General features: G+C 49.9%; 1 protein-coding gene across 5 annotated transcripts in view; it reads right to left on the bottom strand.

Moving 5' to 3' along the window:
- The window catches only part of USP36 (ubiquitin specific peptidase 36), a 1,150,746-nt gene that overhangs the window by 747,426 nt on the left and 382,326 nt on the right, over positions 1–20,994 (bottom strand). For all 5 annotated transcript variants that reach the window (XR_011305183.1, XM_069655231.1, XM_069655233.1 and 2 more), the window contains exon 9: positions 9,983–10,094. Coding sequence is in view for 4 of the 5 variants with exons in the window: in XM_069655231.1 (XP_069511332.1) it covers positions 9,983–10,094 (112 nt within the window). In the remaining variant the exon portion in view is untranslated. The remainder of the gene's footprint in view (positions 1–9,982; positions 10,095–20,994) is intronic.

Genomic DNA, 20,994 nt, shown 5'->3' with positions numbered 1-20,994 from the left:
CAAAGTCTGACCTCCAGGACCACCTAGCAGCATTGACCAAAGAATTTCAGAAGGGCACCGAGGAGACAAAGAGCACCATCATAGCGCTCGAAACGAGAGTGGGGGAACTGGAGACAAGAACAATGGAGGTGGAAACCACCCTGTGCGAGCACAGCTGCGAAATTGAGAAGGGGGCAGAGGCAGAGCGCACTTGAAGCCTGCTGCGAAGCATTCAAACTCAAGCAGGAGGACTCGGAGAACCACTCCCGCCGCAACAACATTCGCCTGAGAGGGATCCCCACATCCATTCCAGAGGCGGACCTCGAGCATTATGTGAGCGATCTTTTCCGCTTCATAATCACCCTGCCGGACGACTCCCCCCTGGTGCTCGACAGGGTCCACAGAACTAGAGTTAAATCCAATGTCTCGGCCCCGCCAGACGTCATGGGCAAGAGTACACTACTTCAAGGTCAAGGAGGAGATCATGCGGGAGGCTAGGAGCTCCTCGCGAATACAGTTCAGGGATGCCTCAATCTCCCTTTACCAAGAACTCGCCGCCACCACACTCCTGAAAAGGAAAGCCCTGAAACCAGTGACGGAAGGGCTGAGGGAAAAGAGCGTATCATACCATTGGGGCTTCCCCACGGTCCCGATTTCCCCTGGAATGGGAGCATCCGCCACATTCGCAAACTACATGAGGCCGAAAAACTACTGAACCCGGCAGCAGGGGGAGAAACCAACAACGAGGAAGCGCCCTCAGACTAAGAAGACCGGCAGAACTCTAACCGGTCCTGGTCCCGGGTGGAGAGGCGCCGTTGAAGAATCAGGGGACCCCCACTCAAGGGCAAGTGCCCAAGCAACGACGGCTAAGGTGGGTTGACACCGACACTCAGGGTCCCCCGGAACCGACACGCATCGCCAAAAACCAGACACCAGCCACTAACACTGGACATGCACCGAATTCATTAAGTAAAACAACACCTCAACCTCACATACAGCTCTCACCGCCACGAAAGAGGCCCAAGGGTCTCATCTTCAAAGGATTGCGATGGCCCAACCGAAGCCCCCGTAGGTCGAAGGCTGGCCCAGTTGACAAAGTTTTGTTTGAATGGTGGGGAATAGAGGGGAGGCCACCGAAGGGGAGGGGGGGGGGGGACAAAACCCCAACAAAGGTCCCAGCTCACCTGGCAAACGCCCGCACAGGCCGGCAATAAGCAGAGCATGATGGTGCTCACTAGATGCAAACCGCCCACACCGAAATGGGGTCATCCATTAAGAACCTGACCATGATCACCTGGAATGTCTAGGGCCTCAACTCCCCCAGGAATCGGAATGCCGTGGAACACCGCCTGACCCAGCTAGAGGTGGATGTAGTCCTTCTACAAGAAACCCATCTCCTATCCGCGGAAGAACAGAGACAAATACCAAAGGTTCCCTAAAGATACTTTGCATCCTCGGGCCAGAAGAGGGGAGGGGTGGCAGTCCTGCTCAGTCAATCAGCGGCACTGACAAAGGTCACGGTAAAACGGGACCCCGAGGGCAGGTTCCTAATGATTAAAGGCCTACTGGTCGAGCTCCCAATAACCATCATGGCAATCTACTGCCCAAACGAAGGCCAGGAACGCTTCCTATGTAGGATACTCCCAGTCATATCGTCCTTTGCTGAAGGCAAACTACTGATCGGAGGGGACTTCAACCTCACCCTAGACCCAACCATCGACAAGACCTTGCCGCCCACTGGAACAGACTTCACGAAGGCACTAGGGTTTGCGGAATTCCTAAAAGAGACGGAGACAATCGATGCCTGGAGGCTGGCGAATGGCAAGACTTGCGACTACACTTTCTTTTCGCATGTCCACAGGGGTCTCTCCAGGATAGACCACCTACTCATCTCAAGCTCGCTGTTCCCAAGCATCATGAACATCCACATCGGCCTGAGAGTGATCTCCGATCACGCGCCAGTCATAGCGCAACTCCAGACGGAAGGCCTACCAACACTGCGACACAGAGCCTGGAAGCTGCAGGACTATCTCCTCAAGGACATTGCAGACAGCCAGGAGTTGTCGGAAGCCCTCACTAATGACTTCACGGAGAACGTGGGGAAAGTGCCTATGGAGGCTATGGTGTGGGATGCCATGAAGCCAGTGATCCGAGGGGTCGCCATGAACTGTTCAGCAGCACACAGGTGCCGGCACCAGCTAAAATCAGAAGAACTGGAAACGGAGGTAGCACAGAAAGAGGCAAACCACAAACGACGTCAATCAACAAGGTCATGGAACGAGCTACGCAAAGCTAAAGTAGCCCTGGAAATGCACCTGGCAGACCGTACAGCTTGAGCGTTGACATACACGAAGCAGTATTATTACCTGAACAGCAACAAAGCCAACCGCCTACTTGTACATAAGATCAAGAAAATACACACCAGGAACAACATTGCAGTCCTAAGGGACCAAGGCGGGACCCCACGCTGCTCTGAGGCCGAAAAGATGACCATCATGACCGAGCACCATAGGTAGGTAATGTCAGGGCTGCCCACGCCATTTTACAAGAAATACAACCACATCCTGCCCCCCCCAACTAGCTTCACTTTTCAACTCCTTCCTCGAAACTGGCTCCACCACCCCCTCCATGGAGGAATCGGTCATAGTTTTGATTCCAAAACCAGGAGCAAACCTAGAACTCTGCGCGTCATTCCGCCCACTTGCTCTACTGAATGTAGACTCCAAAATCTTCTCGAAGTTACTGGCACGCAGGCTCGCCGGGCTCCTCCCAGACCTGATTCACCCGGACCAAACGGGTTTCATTCACGGGCGCAACTCCTCGGACATCATCAGGCACAACTTAAACATCACTGAGACAGCCAACAGAACTGGAGAAGAGCTAGTGGTGGCCTCGCTCGACGCACACAAGGCATTCAACATGCTGGACTGGGGCTATATGAGGGAGACACTGTCACTATGAAATTGGCCTGAAATTCTTGAAATGGACGAGGACTATCAGCACCCCACCACAACCCTGAGGATCAACGGTGCCAGATCCCCAAGAATCGGAATCACTAGAGGCACACGCCAAGGCTGCCCCTTTTCGCCTCTTGTCTTCGCCCTGTCAATGGAGCTGTGCGCCTTCAGAATCCGGCAATCCTGGGCCACAAATTCAAGGACGATGCCTACAAGGAGGCCCTATACGCCGACGATGTACTGCTAACACTTACGCAGCCAAGCACACCCCTCACTGCGCTATGGGAGGAGCTAAGCAGCTTCAAGTCAGCATCAGGGTTCTCAATCAACCTCACAAAGTGCAGAGCACTGGGCATCAACATTCCAAGAGCAACGCTGGACTCTATAGCGGCCTGCCTCCCAATCCCATGGGCCAGATCCCACTTAAATTACCTAGGCGTCCGCCTACCGAAGCTAGCAGAACGCACCTACAAACTAAACCTCCCACCTCTGCTAAAGGACCTACAGTCGGATATGACCCGCTGGCAAGATCAGGAAATATCCTGGCTAGGAAGAATCGCAGCACTTAAGATGAACTTGGTCCCTAGACTGCTCTACCACTGCCAAGCCCACCCGGTAGCAATACCCAAACAAGCCAAACAGAAACTGCAAGCAAATATGCTAAAATTTGTTTGGGGGGGGCAAGAAGCCTCGGATAACCAGGAAAGTCTTACTTAGGAGCCCCGGGTACGGAGGTCTGGGAGTCCCTGAGGTCAAAAGGTACTGCCTAGCCGCCCAGCTCTCGGCGGCATTCATGTGGCAACCTGGCATCAACAAGCCCCGCTGGCTAAAGCTGGAGGAGGACTGGCGCCAATACCCACTGGGATCCCTCCCACACATCACATGGCCCAAAAATCCCCCTAACATCTGGCCCCTCGCGACCACCAGGAACACGGTAAGCAGCTGGAAAGAGGCGTCAAGGAGGTGGAACTGCAGGAGCACGGTGGGTCCACTCTCTCCGATCTGGGAGAACCCGGACTTCACCCCAGGCCAAGGGCAGAACGTTTTTTCTAAGTGGAAGACGGGCAGCCTGCAGCGCGTAGAGGACTTCTAAGAAGGAGACTCTTCTCACCTTCGAGGATTGCAAGAGAAAATTCCAGGTACCGGAAACCGAGAGGTTTCACTACACCCAGCTCCGTCATTGGTTGTCACATGACTCAATGAGAATACATGGGCACAGAGAACTGTCAGCACTGGAGCTCACGCTAACGACAACCCCACCCAGGGGGAAGATTTCCACCCTGTACAGGCTGCTGACAGGGCAGACCCACACTCCAACGAGCCCTACATGACACGGTGGGAGAGAGACCTAGGCCAAGAACTAGACAGGACCAGCTGGGAGCGCATCTGGAGAAAAACCCACAAGACCTCTAAATGCGTAACGAACAAAGAGGGACCCATTAAGGTTCATTACAGTTGGTACATGACACCAGAAATCCTTCACAAATGCAACCCCGCTATCCCGCCACACTGTTGGAGGGGCTGCACGGACACAGGAACGTTGTTCCACCTCCTCTGGGAATGCCCGAAGGCAGAGAAGTTCTGGAGGGAGGTCCTGGAGCAAATCCAACAGATCACAGGCCTATCAATACCGTGGGACCCCAGGATTGTCCTACTGGGAGACACAGGAGAAGGACAGTTCCCGATGACCGGCAACCTGGTGGACCTCTGCATACACCTACTGATTTCAATCACCAAGCTGTGGAAACTTCAGGAAGGCCCAGCAATCCCTGTGTGGTGGGTCAAATGCTGGTACATCGCCGCAGCGGAGAACATTACCGCCTTCTGCCTGGGCAACCAAAACAAAGTTCGAAAGCACCTGGGGCCCATTCCTGGACTTTGTGGAAAGATTCCCGAGCGTGGCCAGACAACCTCCAGCGCTCTGCTGGCTAACTAAAATGGACTAACATCCTAGCGGCCCCCTGGACCGGAGCACATGGCGGCCTACCATATCACACCTGTAACTTTGATCTGAGGCTGACGCAACCCCACCCCGGAACTCACCCCCCATTCTTTTCTCCACTTTTGTTTTGTCTTTTTGTTCTTTTTACCTTAGTTGAGACATGTTTTCTTTTTCTTGTTTATTATGTTTCACTCAAAAGCATGTCACAAAGAATAATGAAGCCTCTGTTTATAAATGCCAATAAAATGTTATATTGCAGAAAAAAAAACAAGAGCACAACAAGCTTTGGCTGATACTACGTTTTTTCATCCCTTAAATTTGACGATAAGATCTGCGCCACTGGTAAAACCTAAAAAGTTAAGGAAAAGAGAAGCATGTCGAAAGAGGAGATCAGCACAAAATGTGAGCAGTCTAACCAGCTGGTTGGTGAAGGACGGTCCAGTGCAGACAACAGTATCCAAGGTCCCTCGTACTTGCATCATTAGAGAATCCAGACCGTTATGAGGGATTGCGGGGCCACAGCGTGCTGATGCAAGTATTGAGGACTATATTTCAATACCTTGAGACTATCAACACATAATCACTGTTGAGGTACCTGCAGTCCAGGAACTTGACTCTAAAGTTTTCACAATTGGACCGGTCATAGTGACTGAAGGCAAGCAGAACTTAAAAGGCTCAGCTTTGATGGACCTATTTTACAAAGTGCCATTGTTGAGACTGTTGAACTCATGTGATTTTGACTTTGTAGAACCATTGATCATAGTACCTGGCAAGGTATCTCGGATGCGTTGTTGCTTGCCGGAAACAGTTACCTTGATACAATATCATCAGGCATCTTTGAAATACCTGGGCTTTGTCTTGAATAAAAAGATTGACCCTCTAAAGACACCACCATGTTGCCCACAATGTAAGGGAACGCCGGCTACTAATAACACTGCAAATACAAAACCATGTTCTAAGGCAGCTGTACAGTATGATGACGCTAAGGGGTAGGAATGGCTTCAGAGGTTCTTACCTAATACAGGTCGCACTCGAAGCAGCATGATTGCAAGTTGGAATACCGCGGGGCTTTCCCACTTGCTAAAGAAGGGTGAATCAATGGTCAAATTCTTGTGTCACAACATAATTGCCCACCAAGAGACTTGGATAACATTTGATATTGGGATTGATAGACAGTGTCTTCCAATCAAAAGCGGTGAAGGGTAGTACTGGTCACCTAAAGGGTGGTCTAATGATTGGAGTGAGGAACAACTTTAATCCCTCTCTAGTATTACGAAGGGGTACTGGGGGAATGTATTGGCCTTTGAGTTACAAATGAAAGAGGGAGGGGTACCTATACAAATGCTGGTCATAAACATTTATGAACCCCCCCCTGGTACATGTGTCTCTGAGGAAGTGCGACTACTGAGATGTAAACTTGATTCAGTGGGGTGAGGACGCCATTAGCAAACTGGTAGTAATATGTGGAGAATTGAACTCCAGATGTGTGGATAAGAAGCGGCGTGCTCCGTACAAAAACATAGCTGAATTTAGTTCAACAACCCACATGGCATCGAACACCCGGGAGTTGCAGTGGCTCCCCTTCTTGAAGGAATGGTAATTGGTTTTACTCAACGACTATGCTGCTGGAGACCCGTCGGGTATGCCAACGTGGTCTTCTGGGATAAAGAAGGCCACGTTGGATTACTTTGCTGGAAATAATCGTCTGCTAGAGCACGTAAATGCTCTCAATGTTATACCACATGCCTACAGCTACCACGCTATTCTTGTATTAGACATTAACTTGAACGGAAGAAAGATACTTTTTAATTGTGGTGACTTGGTTCTAAACAGTGCAGGGAAACAATTTAGCTGAACGAAGGTTAAAAATGATGAAAATATATGCGATTATTTTTGAGCAGGGCATGTTTTACTGGGACGAGTTAAATGGTAAAAGTACAAACAAGATTGAAGAATGGCTCAGACAGATTGTAAAGAACAAGGGGGGTCCTGGGAGACTCTCTGCCAGACATGAGTCCTGGTTTACAAGAGCCTTACCCAGAGTCTTTAGCTCACTATCTTTCACAGAGGAGAAATATCCTAAACATATCAGTCTTTGTCCTGCCCAGGAGCAGTCCAGCACCGAAATGCTAGGCAATTCTACTCTGAACATGAGTACCAACACAAACCCCAAATGCTTGTGGTCTTGTGCAGAAGGGATGTGACCTAGCAGTTCGGGCTGGACTGCCCCTTTTGGGGTGGGGCCAAGCCTGATTTGCATATGGTTTTTCCCCTTCTGTAATGGCTTGGCAGGCGAAGAACGGTGGTCTGGAGGATTGCCCAGAGCATCGCCAGTGGTTAAGATTCATTCTAAACCTTCCAGCTTTCACCTCTTTGTTTTTGCTCAGACAGATTGTATACAGAACGGGGTTTCAGGGAAGGAAACCAAATGTGGATAGCGAAAAGCAGAGCATTAACGCATTTGATATTAACATACGAAACTCCAAGCATAAGAAAATGTAGGGCTATTGCAGCAGTTAAGTTGAGGCATCCTGCCCAACGTGTGACAGCAGTTGTGGCCGGGGAAATAAAAAGAATGAACAAGGAACACCGGTCCTGGCTAAAACACTAAGGCAAATATTGCTAGGACTAACTGGGAACAATTTGTATGTGTCTTTACAAAGCATGACACTGGTGCCATTTTTAAATTGTTCGCCAGGGCTAAGGGTGACAGAGTTAAAAAATTGGTTAAGCCCATTTCTGGTGCAACCTGGAGTACTCCCATTAGATCAAAATTCTTTGAACAATCGATCGTTTCACACAAAGAAACCGGTGTAAGGTCCACTTGGCCGATGGATTTTAGCAGGGAAGTGATTGAAGCTGCAATAATTAAATTGAAAAATTCAAGATCACCCGCCCCTAATTGATTGGCCAATGTGGTTCTTCAGAATGATCCAGGAAACTGGCCTATGTAATGTTTGTTATTTGCAAGAATTTGTAGGGAGCGAAAGGTGCTGTCCTGATGGCAGCAGTCTGTACTCATATCTGTATAGAAAACAGGCGATTTGATGAATGGAGACAACTACAGACTGCTGACCATGTTGGACGTCACTGTTCAGCTCTTCGCTACCCTGGTACTAAAGGAACTGCAAAAATGGGTGGATATTAACATTCTACACCCATTTCCGACACCTCACTGCCACGATCAGCCACTGTTCACATCATCAGAGCATTAGAGTCCTTGATTCATGGCGCACGTATCAGAGGTGGTTTAGCACTATGTGCCACATTTGTAGATTTTAAATCTGCATTTCATCAAGTAAATAGAGCAACTTTTGGTCCACATTGAGCTTGGCTATCCTGGGTGGTTACTGTAAATACTTATTGAATTGCACAGTAACAACTGGGCATGCGTCCGATTGGACCACGGGGGAACAGTGAATACAGGTGCAGATCAACAGGGGAGTCAAACAAGGATGTGTTTTGGCACCCCTGTTAAATCTGTATATAGCGGACTTGCCCCTGCACCTGTTGGAGAGTTTGATTGTCCGCCAAAGCTTTGGCAGTGTTCCTCTGGTCACCATGCTATATGCCGAAAACCTGGTTATGTTTGATCGGAATGAGGAATATGTTGAACGAGTTGTCAGGATTTGCAGACGAGCATGATTTAGATAAAGCAATCACAATGCTAATATCAGGCAAGAGGGTAAATAGAGTCAAGACTCGATTAGGCATTTTCAACCATGCTTTAATGTACCCCTATCTGGGCTTCTAACTATGTACATCTTCTTGTTACAAATGTATAAGTGAGAGTAAGACCAGATACAGAAATTCGACAAGGAATATGCTGGCTTCTCATTTGTGGGTATCGTCTCTCACTATAAACAGTGTTTCTGCCCTATGGGATGGAGGCATTAGCTATGCAATACTTAAAATGGCTGAATAAGAATGAGGGCTTTTTTTGGCATAAGTTGTTGGGTATGACTCCAGCTTGCCATGTAGAATTCATTTGATTAGAGTTTGGTCTGACTTCCCTTGGCGAAATGGCCCTTCGGGCAAGAGGCCTGCTTTTATACAAAATCCAGAATGTGCCCTAAATGTCGGCTATTGACAAGCCATGGATGAAATTGTGGCCAGGAAGCCGTACGGAGGGGTAGAAACTACACAGCCTTGAATAACTAAGTCTTTGCAGTGATGATTGACTGGTACCCAAATTTCTAAATTGAGAAGCCCTACACTATTCTAAGGGTGGCCTTTGAAAAGAGATTTAACATAACTATTCTCACCTGTCTACACTAAAGAGTTATGAGGAAGTGGCTACTGTGGTACACCACTATAGGAAAATTCAGCCCTACCTGTCTCCATGTCCTGACACGGCATTTAGACGCCTGATACTTTTGCTTCGTAGAAATCAACTGACCTTATTAGCTGTACGTGCCTGCCGCTAAATCTAGGGCCCGAGGCACGTTATTGCTGTATTTGTAAAATTCCTCAGAAGACAAACAGTGTGACACGTCTTTACGGAGTGCGCAGAATTGGGTTCTTTATATATGTGCAACATGGGTGGACTAGGCAATTAAAACAAAAGCATTTAGGGGTTACTGCCTCTATACTGATTCTATCTCTTCCCAGATAGCCTTATATTGTGTATGGTTAGAAACTAAAAGCGATTTGGGCTCATTTGAAATTGTTACTGTAAGAAAGCTAAATTTCCTCGACGGTTATTAACATTTTAAGTCATGTTTATGTCATAAGTCTTTGTCTATGTTTTATGTATGACTTATGAATTAACATGAAAAATAAAATGAATTGCTACCAAAATAGACACATTTTCACATTAAAGACATTTGCACATTATTGTATACAAATTTCACACTTAACATGCTGTACTATAATTTATAACACAAGAGGGGGCAAAGTGAATCTCATCATGATAGTGCTCCTGAATTCAAACTTCTTTTTAGTAGAATTGACATGAAGAATTGCTATTACTAACCGCAATACAGTTCTAATAGGGTGGACAAATTGACAAACTCGTAGATCATAACCAATCAGCTGATGTGCTAACTTTTCTACAGTCACTAGCATCTGCAAAAAGATCAACCACAGTGTAACACTAGTTCACCTTGGTGATCTTGCCGCCACTGAAATTGGCAAAACGTTTCAGCGAGAGGGTGAGGACCATGGATGCTCGCTGGACAGTGAAGCGCTTGCTTGCAGCTACTTTTTTCTTGCACCTGGAGAGATACAAATAAAACAAATATCAGCAACCCCTGCAGGAATCAGCACGGTTGAAAAATGACATTAATTTGCCTATCAAACACAAGTCACGCTTATCAACTAGAGATTAGGATTTTCATCTTCCTATGTGATAGGACAAGTGCTTTGAAGTATCCAAAATCTAACATTTAGCGCAAGGTGGCATGGCATGAAGATTAAAATGTGCTTATCGCCATGTATACCAGCCATGTATACCAGAGAAATGCCATGTCCGGGATAAGACTACTAGCAAAATTAGATTACTAGTAAGCAAACATGGAATTGTGAATGACAATTCTGTAGACCCTCTCTGCAGGATGAAGATGACACGCACTCTGTAGATTCCAAAACATATAAGGTGAAATAAGAGACCACTTTCAAGAGGAACCTCCTCCCTGGTAGATCTCAAATACCCAAGAAACCAGATCATACGCACTGTACAAGGCAAATTGCCAGCTGCACCATACAATCACACATCTGAATTGAAAACCCACAAACGACATAGCAACCTCTTTGGTATGGAAAAGTTGGTTGTGAGGTGTAGTAAACACTTAACAGATACAATAAGGGAAGGGCCACAGAATATATTTATGCTATGTTAAGAGAATGTTATACTGTGCTTGTGGTCTAACTGTGCGGAGGCTTGTCTGGCAAGTGGTGTACACTGTGCCCTCTCCAGTGGTATATAGACCTTGGTCTGCAACTTATTAAAAAGGGCAGCTAAGGAAGAGAAATGGCAAAGGGGGGCAAGGAGGGAGGTTAAATGCACATGAAAGGTTTGTACATGTAAAAAAATGATTGAGGGATAGGGTTCGTGTTTGTGGTGGTTTGCATGCCTGTAGGATCAGTGCAGAACTATCAATGCATAGCACTGATCTGAAAAGAGAAAATGCTCCTGAAAAATCAGCATACCTGTGTGGGTAGTTTCTAGTATTTACAGCAAAGTACGGAAATTAGGTGGTGTTACACCAGGGATTCCCAGACTCTCATGGTTGAACAACGCTTTATTAGGTTAAATACAAATAAGAAAGACCCCCAGCAGAGCTAGCATACCACCAACACTGCTACTGGCCACCAACTGCCCAGTATAGAACTCCCACTAGAAAACAAACAAGTGCATCACAGATGGATAACACTGACATCACACAATGACACCATGACATTCCAGCCTAGGCAGAAATGCACATCAATCTACAATATTCTAACATGCTGAATAATATTAACTTTCAAGCTAACACTAACACATCTCCCTCCGTTTAGTCCTTTTTTATTTTACAGATGCACCACTTCTTGTTTCAAGTACATGCATACACAAGTCCCATCACTCATCACCCTCTTCTCACTAAAGCTATCCTATCCTTGTTCCACACTAGGCCTCCTACCACACGGACAGCACCAAGCATCACGGCACCCTCACAGGATCGGAGTAAGACGACTCTTCTTTCCTTCTTATTACACCCTTCTTGATCCTCACCATGTCCCCACGCTCAACCCTCAGTTCTTTCTTACCTCTCCTCAACATCCTTGCGGGCCACCCATATTTCCTTCTTCCTCCTCCAACTCTCTTGTCACACCACCCACCACGTAATCCCTCTCCCTGCTCCTGCCCAACCACAGAGAGATAAGGAACTTACCTGTAACTCTTGTTCTCCAGCATGGGTCTGGCATGGATTCACATGCTCATGAATATACCCAGTCGTCAGGCCGGGAATCCTCGGTAAAGAAAAAATCAGTATCAGTTTCGTTTCTGATCTGTCTTTCTCAGTAGTAACCAATCACTGGTCTCTGGGTCATACTGCCCCCAGCCAATGACTGCCCTCTCCCTAAGCCCCACCTGTGGCAGCCATCATCAGATTTGGTAGCACGCAAAGTGGAAGTATGACCAAGTGAAGAGCCGCAGAGGGGTAGGAGGGAGGGTTTGCATGTGAATCCATGCCAGACCCATGCTGGAGAACAACAGTTACAGGTAAGTAACTTGTTCCTTCTCCAGCATGGGGTCTGGCATGGATTCACATGCTCATGAATATAAGAATACATAGCAGTACACATGCAAAACCAACGGGAGGTGGCAAAGGCTCAACATTAAGCATTAGATCAAAAACTCAACATTAAGCAATTCTTACCTCCTCACCAGGCTCACCCTAGGCGAACAGGTTGCGCAGCACCGCTTAGACAACCCTGGACTCCCGGTCGACGCAGTAGAATCTTGTGAAGGTGTGCATCGACCTCCACGTAGCAGCCCTGCAGATGTCCAGCAGGGGCACACCAGACAAGAACGCCGTGGTAGCAGCGATAGCTCTGGTCGAATGGGCTCTCGGACGGCCAGGCAACGGTCGGTTTGCTGCAGCCAGAGAGCGATCTGGAAATATAAGCCTTCGAGAGAGCCTTCCCTTGGTTCACAGGTCCAAAGTTCACAAATAGCTGTGATGTCTTCCATGCGGTCCACGTAGAACTTAAGCTATCTAGCCACATCCAGCGAGTGCAAAGTCCTCTCGGCCGGTGACAAAGGCGACGGGAAGAAAACAGGTAACACCAAGGGCTCGTTGAGGTGGAAGTTCGATGGCACCTTGGGCATAAAGGAGTGGTGTGTCCTCAGCACCACCCTCGTGTCGCGAAAAGTCAAGTATGGAGGTTTGCAGGATAGGGCCTGGATCTCTCCCACTTGTCGTGCGGAGGTGATGGCCACAAGAAATGCAGTCTTCCACGACAGGAACTTCAATGGTGCCAAATGCAGGGGCTCGAATGGTGCCCCCATGAGCCTGGTCAGCACCACGTTGAGCTCCCACGCCGGGGCCTTCACCGGCAGGAACGATCGGAACAGTCCCTTCATAAATTCCTTCACCAGGCGATGGGACCACAAGGACGCCCGTCCTGTGGTACTGGTGTATCGGGAGATCACAGCCAGATGTATCTTGATGGAGGCGTGAGCCAATCAAGCCTTGGCCAGCGACAGTAGGTACGCCAGCACTTGAGGGGCCGTAATCCGTAGAGGGTTAATCTTTTGTGCATGGCACCAGACAGAGAACCTCTTCCACTTATGTCCGTATCACTTGAGAGTTGAGCATGCCCTGGCCTTAGCAAGGACCTCTCTGCAGTCAGCCGGGATATAGTACCCTCCAAACTCTAGTGCTGCTGGAGCCAGGCCTGCAAGTTCAGCGACTCCGGGTCGTGATGAAGTATGGCGCCTCCTTCTCGGGAGAGAAAATCTGCGTCCGTCGGTAGCTTGACTGGTAGGGACGCTGACAAGTCCAGAAGGTCCGGGAACCAGATCGGCCTCGGCCACGCCGGTGCGACGAGGATCATCCTGCACCGGGACCTCTTGAGCTGGTTGACGAGTCGGAGCAGCAACGGCAATAGAGGGAACGCATATAGGAACAGGCCGTCCCAGGGGAACGAGAAGGCATCGCCCATGCTCCTCGGCTGGGGGAACCTGCTGGCAAACCTCTGGCACTTGGAGTTCGTCACCATCGCGAACAGGTCGGTCTGCGGTTTTCCCCATCGTCGTAAGAGTCGATCCACTTGATCCTGACGTAGTTCCCACTCGTGGCACGAGCGCAGCTCCCTGCTGAGTGAGTCGGCAATGGTGTTCTTCATCCCTGCCAGATGAAAGGGCACTAGAAAGATCCCTTGGGCGACGGCCCAATGCCACAGATCCTGGGCTTCCTTGGAGAGGGCTGGGAATCTGGTTCCTCCCTGCTTCCGGATGTAGAACATCGTGGTGGTGTTGCCGGTGAAGATTCTCACCACCTTGCCCTTGAGGGACGGGAGAAAGGACCTGAGGGCCCAGAACACTGCACGGAGCTCCAGGATGTTGATGTGAAGCGGTTTCTCCTCCAAGGGCCAAAGTCCTCTTGCGTGAAGTTGTCCGGTGTGCGCTCCCCACCCTTCCAGGGAGGCATCTGTCGTCACCGTTATCTGGTGGAATGGGGTCTGAAAGTATGTGCCCGCCATCAAATGAGCGCGGGTGCCCCACCACCGGATCGCTCGTCTGAAGGTCTCGTTGAGCGGGATCCTGTCCTCGAAGCTGCCCGTCGCTTGGATAGAGCAGGCGTCTAACGCTTGCAGAGGGCGCATCCGAAGCCTGCACAGGCGCCCGAGATATATGCAGGAGGACATCATCCCGAGGAGGAACTTGATGGACCTCACCATGGCCACGTCTGTGGCCAGCAGACGCTGCACCTTGCCCACGATAGCCTTCGTTCTTTCCTCCAACGGCGAGGCCAGACGCGCCACTGTCGAGCGTGGCTGCCAGAAACAGTGCGACTTGCGACGGAACCAGGTGGGATTTGGGAAAGTTGATGGAGAATCCCAGGTCCGTGAGCAGCTGGATGGTCTTCGCTGTGTGATCTACGGCGAGCTCCCTTGTCCTTGCTCGGATGAGCCAGTCGTCCATGTAGGTGTAGACGTGGATCCCCTGCAGGCGCAGCCGTGCCGCCACCGGTGCAAGGCACTTGGTGAACACCCTGGATGCCGACTTCAATCCGAACGGGAGGGCCTTGAACTGGTAGTGCCGTCCTTGGACCACGAACCTGAGGAACTTTCGGTGTCCTTTTAGAATGGGGATGTGAAAGTGCGCATCCTCCAAATCCAACGATGACAGGAAATCGCCCTCCTCCAGCTGTCCCAGAACGTGCTGGAGGGTGACCATCCGGAACTTCTGTGCCTTGATGTACTTGTTCAGTCGTCGCAGATCCAGGATGCAGCGCCATCCTCCTGTCTTTTTTTCACAAGGAAGTACCCTGAGTATACTCCGGAGCCTCTTCGGGAAGAGCTCGATGGCACCTTTTTTGAGCATCGCCCTTACCTCCAAAAGCAGTTGAGGGACGTGATTTTCTTTCCTGGCCACGGGTGGAATGCGGGGGCCCTTTTTTAGTAATTCGAGGGCGTGCCCCTGGGCCAGGGCGTCCAGCACCCAACGGTCGGTGGAGATGGACTCCCACACGCTGACGAACTTCGCCAGCCGGCCTCCCACTGGGGTGCTTCGGTGGGGGCCCGACACCGCTGTCGGTTCAATCTTGCTTGGAGGAGGCCTTGTCGCCTTGGCCTCCCTGGCAACGACGGCGGGGTCCACCCGACTTGCCTCGTCCTCTATAGGCTTCCTGAGACGAGAAGCGGGCCGCTCGGCGGTACGTAGAGGGGCCACCGCCGAATCCCTTGGAGGCACTCTGCTTGCCTCCAGTTCTCCGAAAGGACGGCCTTTGTTGCCGGAGAACGCCTAGGGCCTTAGCTGTCTCCGTGTCCGTCTTGATGGCTTGGAGGGACTCATCCACTGTTTTCCCAAACAGATTGTTCCCGTCGAACGGCATATCCAAAACCTTGGCTTGTACGTCCTGGCGGAAATCCGTCGCCTTGAGCCACCCTCGTAGTCTAAGGCAAATGCTGTTGCCTAGCTGGCAGAAACCGGTGTCGGCAAGGTCTGTTGCCACCGTAATGGCGTGATCCGACGCCACTTCGCCTTCTTGCAAGATCTCCAGGGACTCGGACCTCTTGTCATCCGGTATGAAGTCCAACAGAGGGGCGATCTTGTACCATAACTCCGTGTCGTAGCAGGCCACAATCGCGAGGGCTTTGGCCGCCTTAATCGTCGTTGCCGCCGACGAGATAACTCGTCGTCCCATTGCGTCCAGCTTCTTTCCTTCGCCGTCCGGCGGGGAAGTCGACGTTGAGGCCGATGCCCCCCCCCGCTTTCTTCTTGGCCACCGCTGAGACGACCGAGTCAGCGGTCGGTTGTGCCCTAAGGCACAAAGGGGCCACGTCGGGGACCCAGTACTACTTCTTGTACCGATCCCTCTTGGCAGGCGTCGTAGACGGGTTCTTGAGAAGGGCCAGCCCCTCGTCCCAGATGTCATCCAGCAGAGGCACGGCAAGGACTGTCTTCCTCTTGGCCTCACGCCATTGCTAAAGGAAACCTTCCTCCTCCTCTTCGGGGCAGAGCTGAAAAAGCTTGGATGCCCTGGCGATCATTGCATGGAAAGATCTGATCTGGTCGGGCGGGGAGGCCCGGGCTGGGGGCGATGGGAGCTCTGCCCTGTCGTCACCGCCGTCGGTACCCATCGTGGCCGTGTCCGTTCCCGTGTCATCCCCAGGGACGGGGGATGTGGGTAAAGGCTGAGCAGGCCGCAAGGGCTGAAAAGGCGGGGCTGGATGGATCCGTCTTCACTTGTACGGGGGGCTTCCCGCCGGGCCTGGTTCTGGCTCTGGCTCCTCCGTCAAGCCTGGTTCCGGATCCTCTGTCGGTGGTAAGGGCAAGCTCGTCCTTATCTCCGAACATAAGGATTGTATCGCCAACAAAATGGCCACTGAGTTATCCTGCGGCTCCAGAAGCGACGGGTGACTAGGACCCTCGCCGGTGCCGCTGTCACTCTCGTCACCTTCGTCGGGATCCCTCCCGTGGGGACTGGCCTCTTCGACGCCCTCGTCGAGGCCCTCTAAGACTTCTACCAGCTCCTCCTCGGATGCTGTGTCCGTGTCCACAATGACCACCAACGCTCCCCCTTTTTTTCACTGGGGTCTTCACGGGGGTCTCTTCGATGGGTCTGAAAGAGGCTTTCCTCCGCGGAGGCAGAGACACTCTGGGCCCTGAGGTCGCCTCCACTGGTGTAGGCTGCGCCAGGGCCGTCGCGACTTCCTCGATAGAGGCCTTGGCCGGGTGAATGAAGGCCTTTACCACCTTGCGTGGGCCTGTGGCCTTAACCTTGGGGGGGAGGGGGGGTGTCACCGACTCGCTCCCCCTCGGCCGGATCCTTCGAGCTCGACTGGGGCCTCTCCAGAAGCTTTGCCGGGTTCTTGGCCTTCCTCTTCCCTGAGCCAGAGCGTTGGCTCGTGGTTGATGGCGCTGGAGAGGGTGCGCCCTGCCTGGCAACCGAAGAGCCCGACCGTTCGGCGCGCCCGGTGCCTGCGGACTCGCGGTGCTTTGCCTTCTGTTGGGCCCCCGTCGCCGGGGCGCCCTCACAGGACTTAGAAGACCGCTCGGACTACTTCTCACCTGACGGGCTCTTTCCTTCCAGCCAGTTGGAGAGACAAAGGTATCGGTCCCTGATGGTTAGTTCTGACATGTTCCCGCAAAACGCACAGTCCTTCTCCACGTGCGTTTTGTCCTCATGAAGGCAGTAGAGACATTTCAAGTGCTCGTCCTCCTTGAACACATTCTGCAGCTGGCACCCAGGGCAAACCCTGAACAGCTTTCCGGGCGTCGAGTTTCCTTTCTCCTGGGCCATGTTCGGGTAGGCCGCAGAAACTTCTGGAATCCTCCAAGAAGCGTAACTCGACGAAATCTTCACCCTTCAGGGGCGTAGAAAAATCCGACACGGATCCCTGTTAATCGGATGCAGAGACGGTGGAGCTAGGGGCTCTATTTGACCGAAAAATTTGAAATTCTATTTGAAAAAGCACGAAAATGCATCAAAAGCTCGAGAGCTAAACACGATGACTCCCAACACTTGAGCGTGCGGTAAAAATCTGAAGATGGCTGCCAGAGGTGGGGCTTAGGGAGAGGGCAGTCATTGGCTGGAGGCAGTATGACCCAGAGACCAGTGATTGGTTACTACTGAGAAAGACAGATCAGAAACAAAACTGATACTGATTTTTTCTTTACCGAGGATTCCCGGCCTGACGGGGAATATTCATGAGCATGTGAATCCATGCTAGACCCCATGCTGGAGAACTACAGTGTTGGGTTTTCACCCTCTGATCAATTCATATGGGCTTATCCCTGTGGTTGCAAGCAGCAACATTCTAATTGCGAATAGCCTCTACTGAATCGCCACCTTTCTGTCACATCCTGTCTCCGTGGCCATACGCATGCTTTTCATAATGCATCTATTCATTCTCTCGACACAACGATTAGTCTCAGAATGATACAGGGCTGTTCGCTTGTGTCTCATACCACACCTCTTTAAATACTCTCCAAAGCATCCACCAGTAAACTGGGGCCCATCGTCTGTCCAAATACTTTCGGGAATGCCTTTCCCTGTAGAATACCTCTTGAATCTCCCACACCATAGCTTCCCCTGAGATCTCCCTCACAAAACTAAATTCGCAACATCAGGAAATTAGATCCATAATGACCACCACAAACTTTCCTCTCTCATAACCCATATCCACTGGGACAAGAATATACATAGCTAAGTCTTTCCAGACCCCAACTTGCACAACAACCTACACTAAGGGCTGTTTTCTCGCTTCTACTCCTTTCCCCATCTTGATGCAGTTGACACTCCAACAACCTCCTCTCTATATCTCTGTCAAAGCCAGGCCACCAGTAGTCGTTCCGCAAAACACCCTTGGTCTTGGTGATTCCTATGTGCCCTGCATTTGCTAAGTCGATGACCCTGTTGCCCTTTGGGTACTACAGCATGCTCCCACCTGAATATCACTCGATCCACCACACTCCACTCATTCCTCACCTCCCAAAACGGTACAATCTCCTGCTGAATGTCCACATTTCTTGGCCATACACCTGACTCCACATGTGCCTTAACTAACATCAAAGTCCCATCCTTATTGGCTTCTTCCAACCACTCCTCAGTTACAATGCCCCCTGTATTGACAAAGACCATTTCCGTATTCTCACCCTCCAAATCAGCATCAATCTTCCCGCTCAACCTTGACAAGCTATCAGCCAATATATTTTCCTTTCCAGAAATAAATTCCACGACAAAACTATGGCACTGCATATGCGTTACCCATCCAGCCACTCTCCTTGTCCAATCCTTTATTCTCCAAAATTTCCTTTAGGGGTTTATGGTCCGTACACAAAACAAAATCAGTCCCCCATATGAAATTCCTAAACTTTTCTAAAGCCCAATAGCATGCCAGAGCCTTCTTCTCCAACACCGAGTAACGAGATTCTGCACCCCCATCATCCATATGAGACAAAACTGCACCAACGACCCTTTCCGACGCATCCACTGTAATCTTACTTCGCAGCTTGGTATCAAAATGACCCAGGGGTTATGCTAGATCTATTTCATTCTTTAATTTCACAAACTCCTCTTCACACTTTGTGGACCACACAAATTCACATCCTTGCTTCAGTAATTTTCTCAATTTCACTACTTTACTCGCGTAATTGCACACAAATTTCTGATAAAATTCTGTCATTCCTAGAAACGACCTTAATTGTACTTTGTCCTCGGCCTTTTGATCTCTTTAATAGCTTTTACTAAACTATCCTTAGGTCTCACCCCATCTACGGTTATCTCATAGCCTAAGTAATCCACTTTGGTATCCCACTAGACCATCCAATCGCAAAGGATTTAGGACCTATTTCCCTACACATTTGGTAGTTCAAATAGAATGACCATCGTTCTGTGGGGAGCTAGTGTCTTACATCTTAGTTCATGTTTTGGCAACCTGGGACCTCTACCTCGTTTCCCAAGAGTCTGACCTTCGTACTAGGCCACAGCTCCTCACCTATTCAGCTGCACACATTCCTGCCTAGTTCAAAGGCCCAATTAATGTGGGTGTACGTGCGTGTTTCTTGCAACGTCTGGGAATCTAAATGCAATGGGTAAACATGGGATAAAGCCTCATTGTTCTGTTTCTTCAACATAGCCTGTGAGGATTCAGGCCTACTCTTAAATGCAACACTGCTTTATATTAAAACTACTGTGCATACATATTTGTACTGTATCTTACGGGATTCTATTGCAACGCTATTGGTTAGTTTCCCACCTATGCAATTCCCCACTTTAGTCCCATCTGCGAAACACACCCCTGACCCTTGCAGTCCTGCAACCATTCTTCATATTTCAATACATTTTCTGCAACCTAAATCTGGGAAGGGCGGCAATCTGTACATGCATCCCAACATTCACCCCTTTAGTTAATCATTCATTAACCAACTACTTCGTTTCTCTCTCGCTCTCCATCCGCTTCATTTTTAGGCACCCATGCCCGACACACATGACGAAAACTATCCCCGTCTCTTGCATATTTCTCTGGGGTACACGTAAGGTATATGCAATTCTCATCACCCGCAAGATCTACGCAGTGCTCTGTATTTCTCTCAGGATCTGGTGGGAGCGAGCTTAGTGTCCGGGGGGGGGGGTAAATAGGTCGCTCTTTCTGACCATGCATGGCTTATTCAGATCCTCAGTTTGAACCTGCCCATACTTTGTGCCAGAGAACCATTCCTGCCCCAATAGTAACCATCATTCTTGCGCTGTTCGGGATACTCTTGGCCCCACATCGAAGCGGCATCTGGCACATGCAAAATAACACCAACAGGAACACCACGATCAGAACCAGTATCTTCACCAGCGTCCCAAGACAGGATTACGCCCAAGAAAACAGTGTGTCGAACCAATATTTGGCCTGCACACCTGCTTCGTTCTCCATGCCAGTCTTTAGCTTGTGTAAGGCCCCTATGATGTGCATCAACTATCCATTCTCCACATCATTTGGAGGCATTTATGTGCAACAGAACAATCCGATCCTTTTGCACACACCCCTTTCCATTGCCGTCAGGAGAACTAAAACATACTAGTTTTTAAGCGTCATCAACCTAATCGCCATCAGCTCACTCTTGCTAGCACTGAGGCCTTGCTCTGTATCATTTAACAACTGAATAACTTCCCATCAGATGATTTTCAGCCACATTGCATTTTCAGCGTCCTGGATACTAGGGGTCAAGAATGATGGGAAGAGCACTTAACCGGTATTTATCTGGATTTTCTTTGAGCAATTTGGACGATTCTGCCAACAGAATGTAATCTTTTCCCTCTTGCCTTCACCGACAGCCTCTTCTTAACTTGGGAAAATGGGGGTTAGATAGAGCATGAGATGGATTGTAATACCCCATGCTTAGATGGTATAGTCAAATGTACTTCTGGTACCACCAAGATAGCAGGAGTGCAAGGATGTGAGTGCGCATAT

The sequence above is a fragment of the Ambystoma mexicanum genome, chromosome 3q (assembly GCF_040938575.1).
Source record: "Ambystoma mexicanum isolate Mex_15411 chromosome 3q, UKY_AmexF1_1, whole genome shotgun sequence".
Lineage (NCBI taxonomy): Eukaryota > Metazoa > Chordata > Amphibia > Caudata > Ambystomatidae > Ambystoma > Ambystoma mexicanum.
This window is presented reverse-complemented; position numbering and strand designations above follow the sequence as displayed.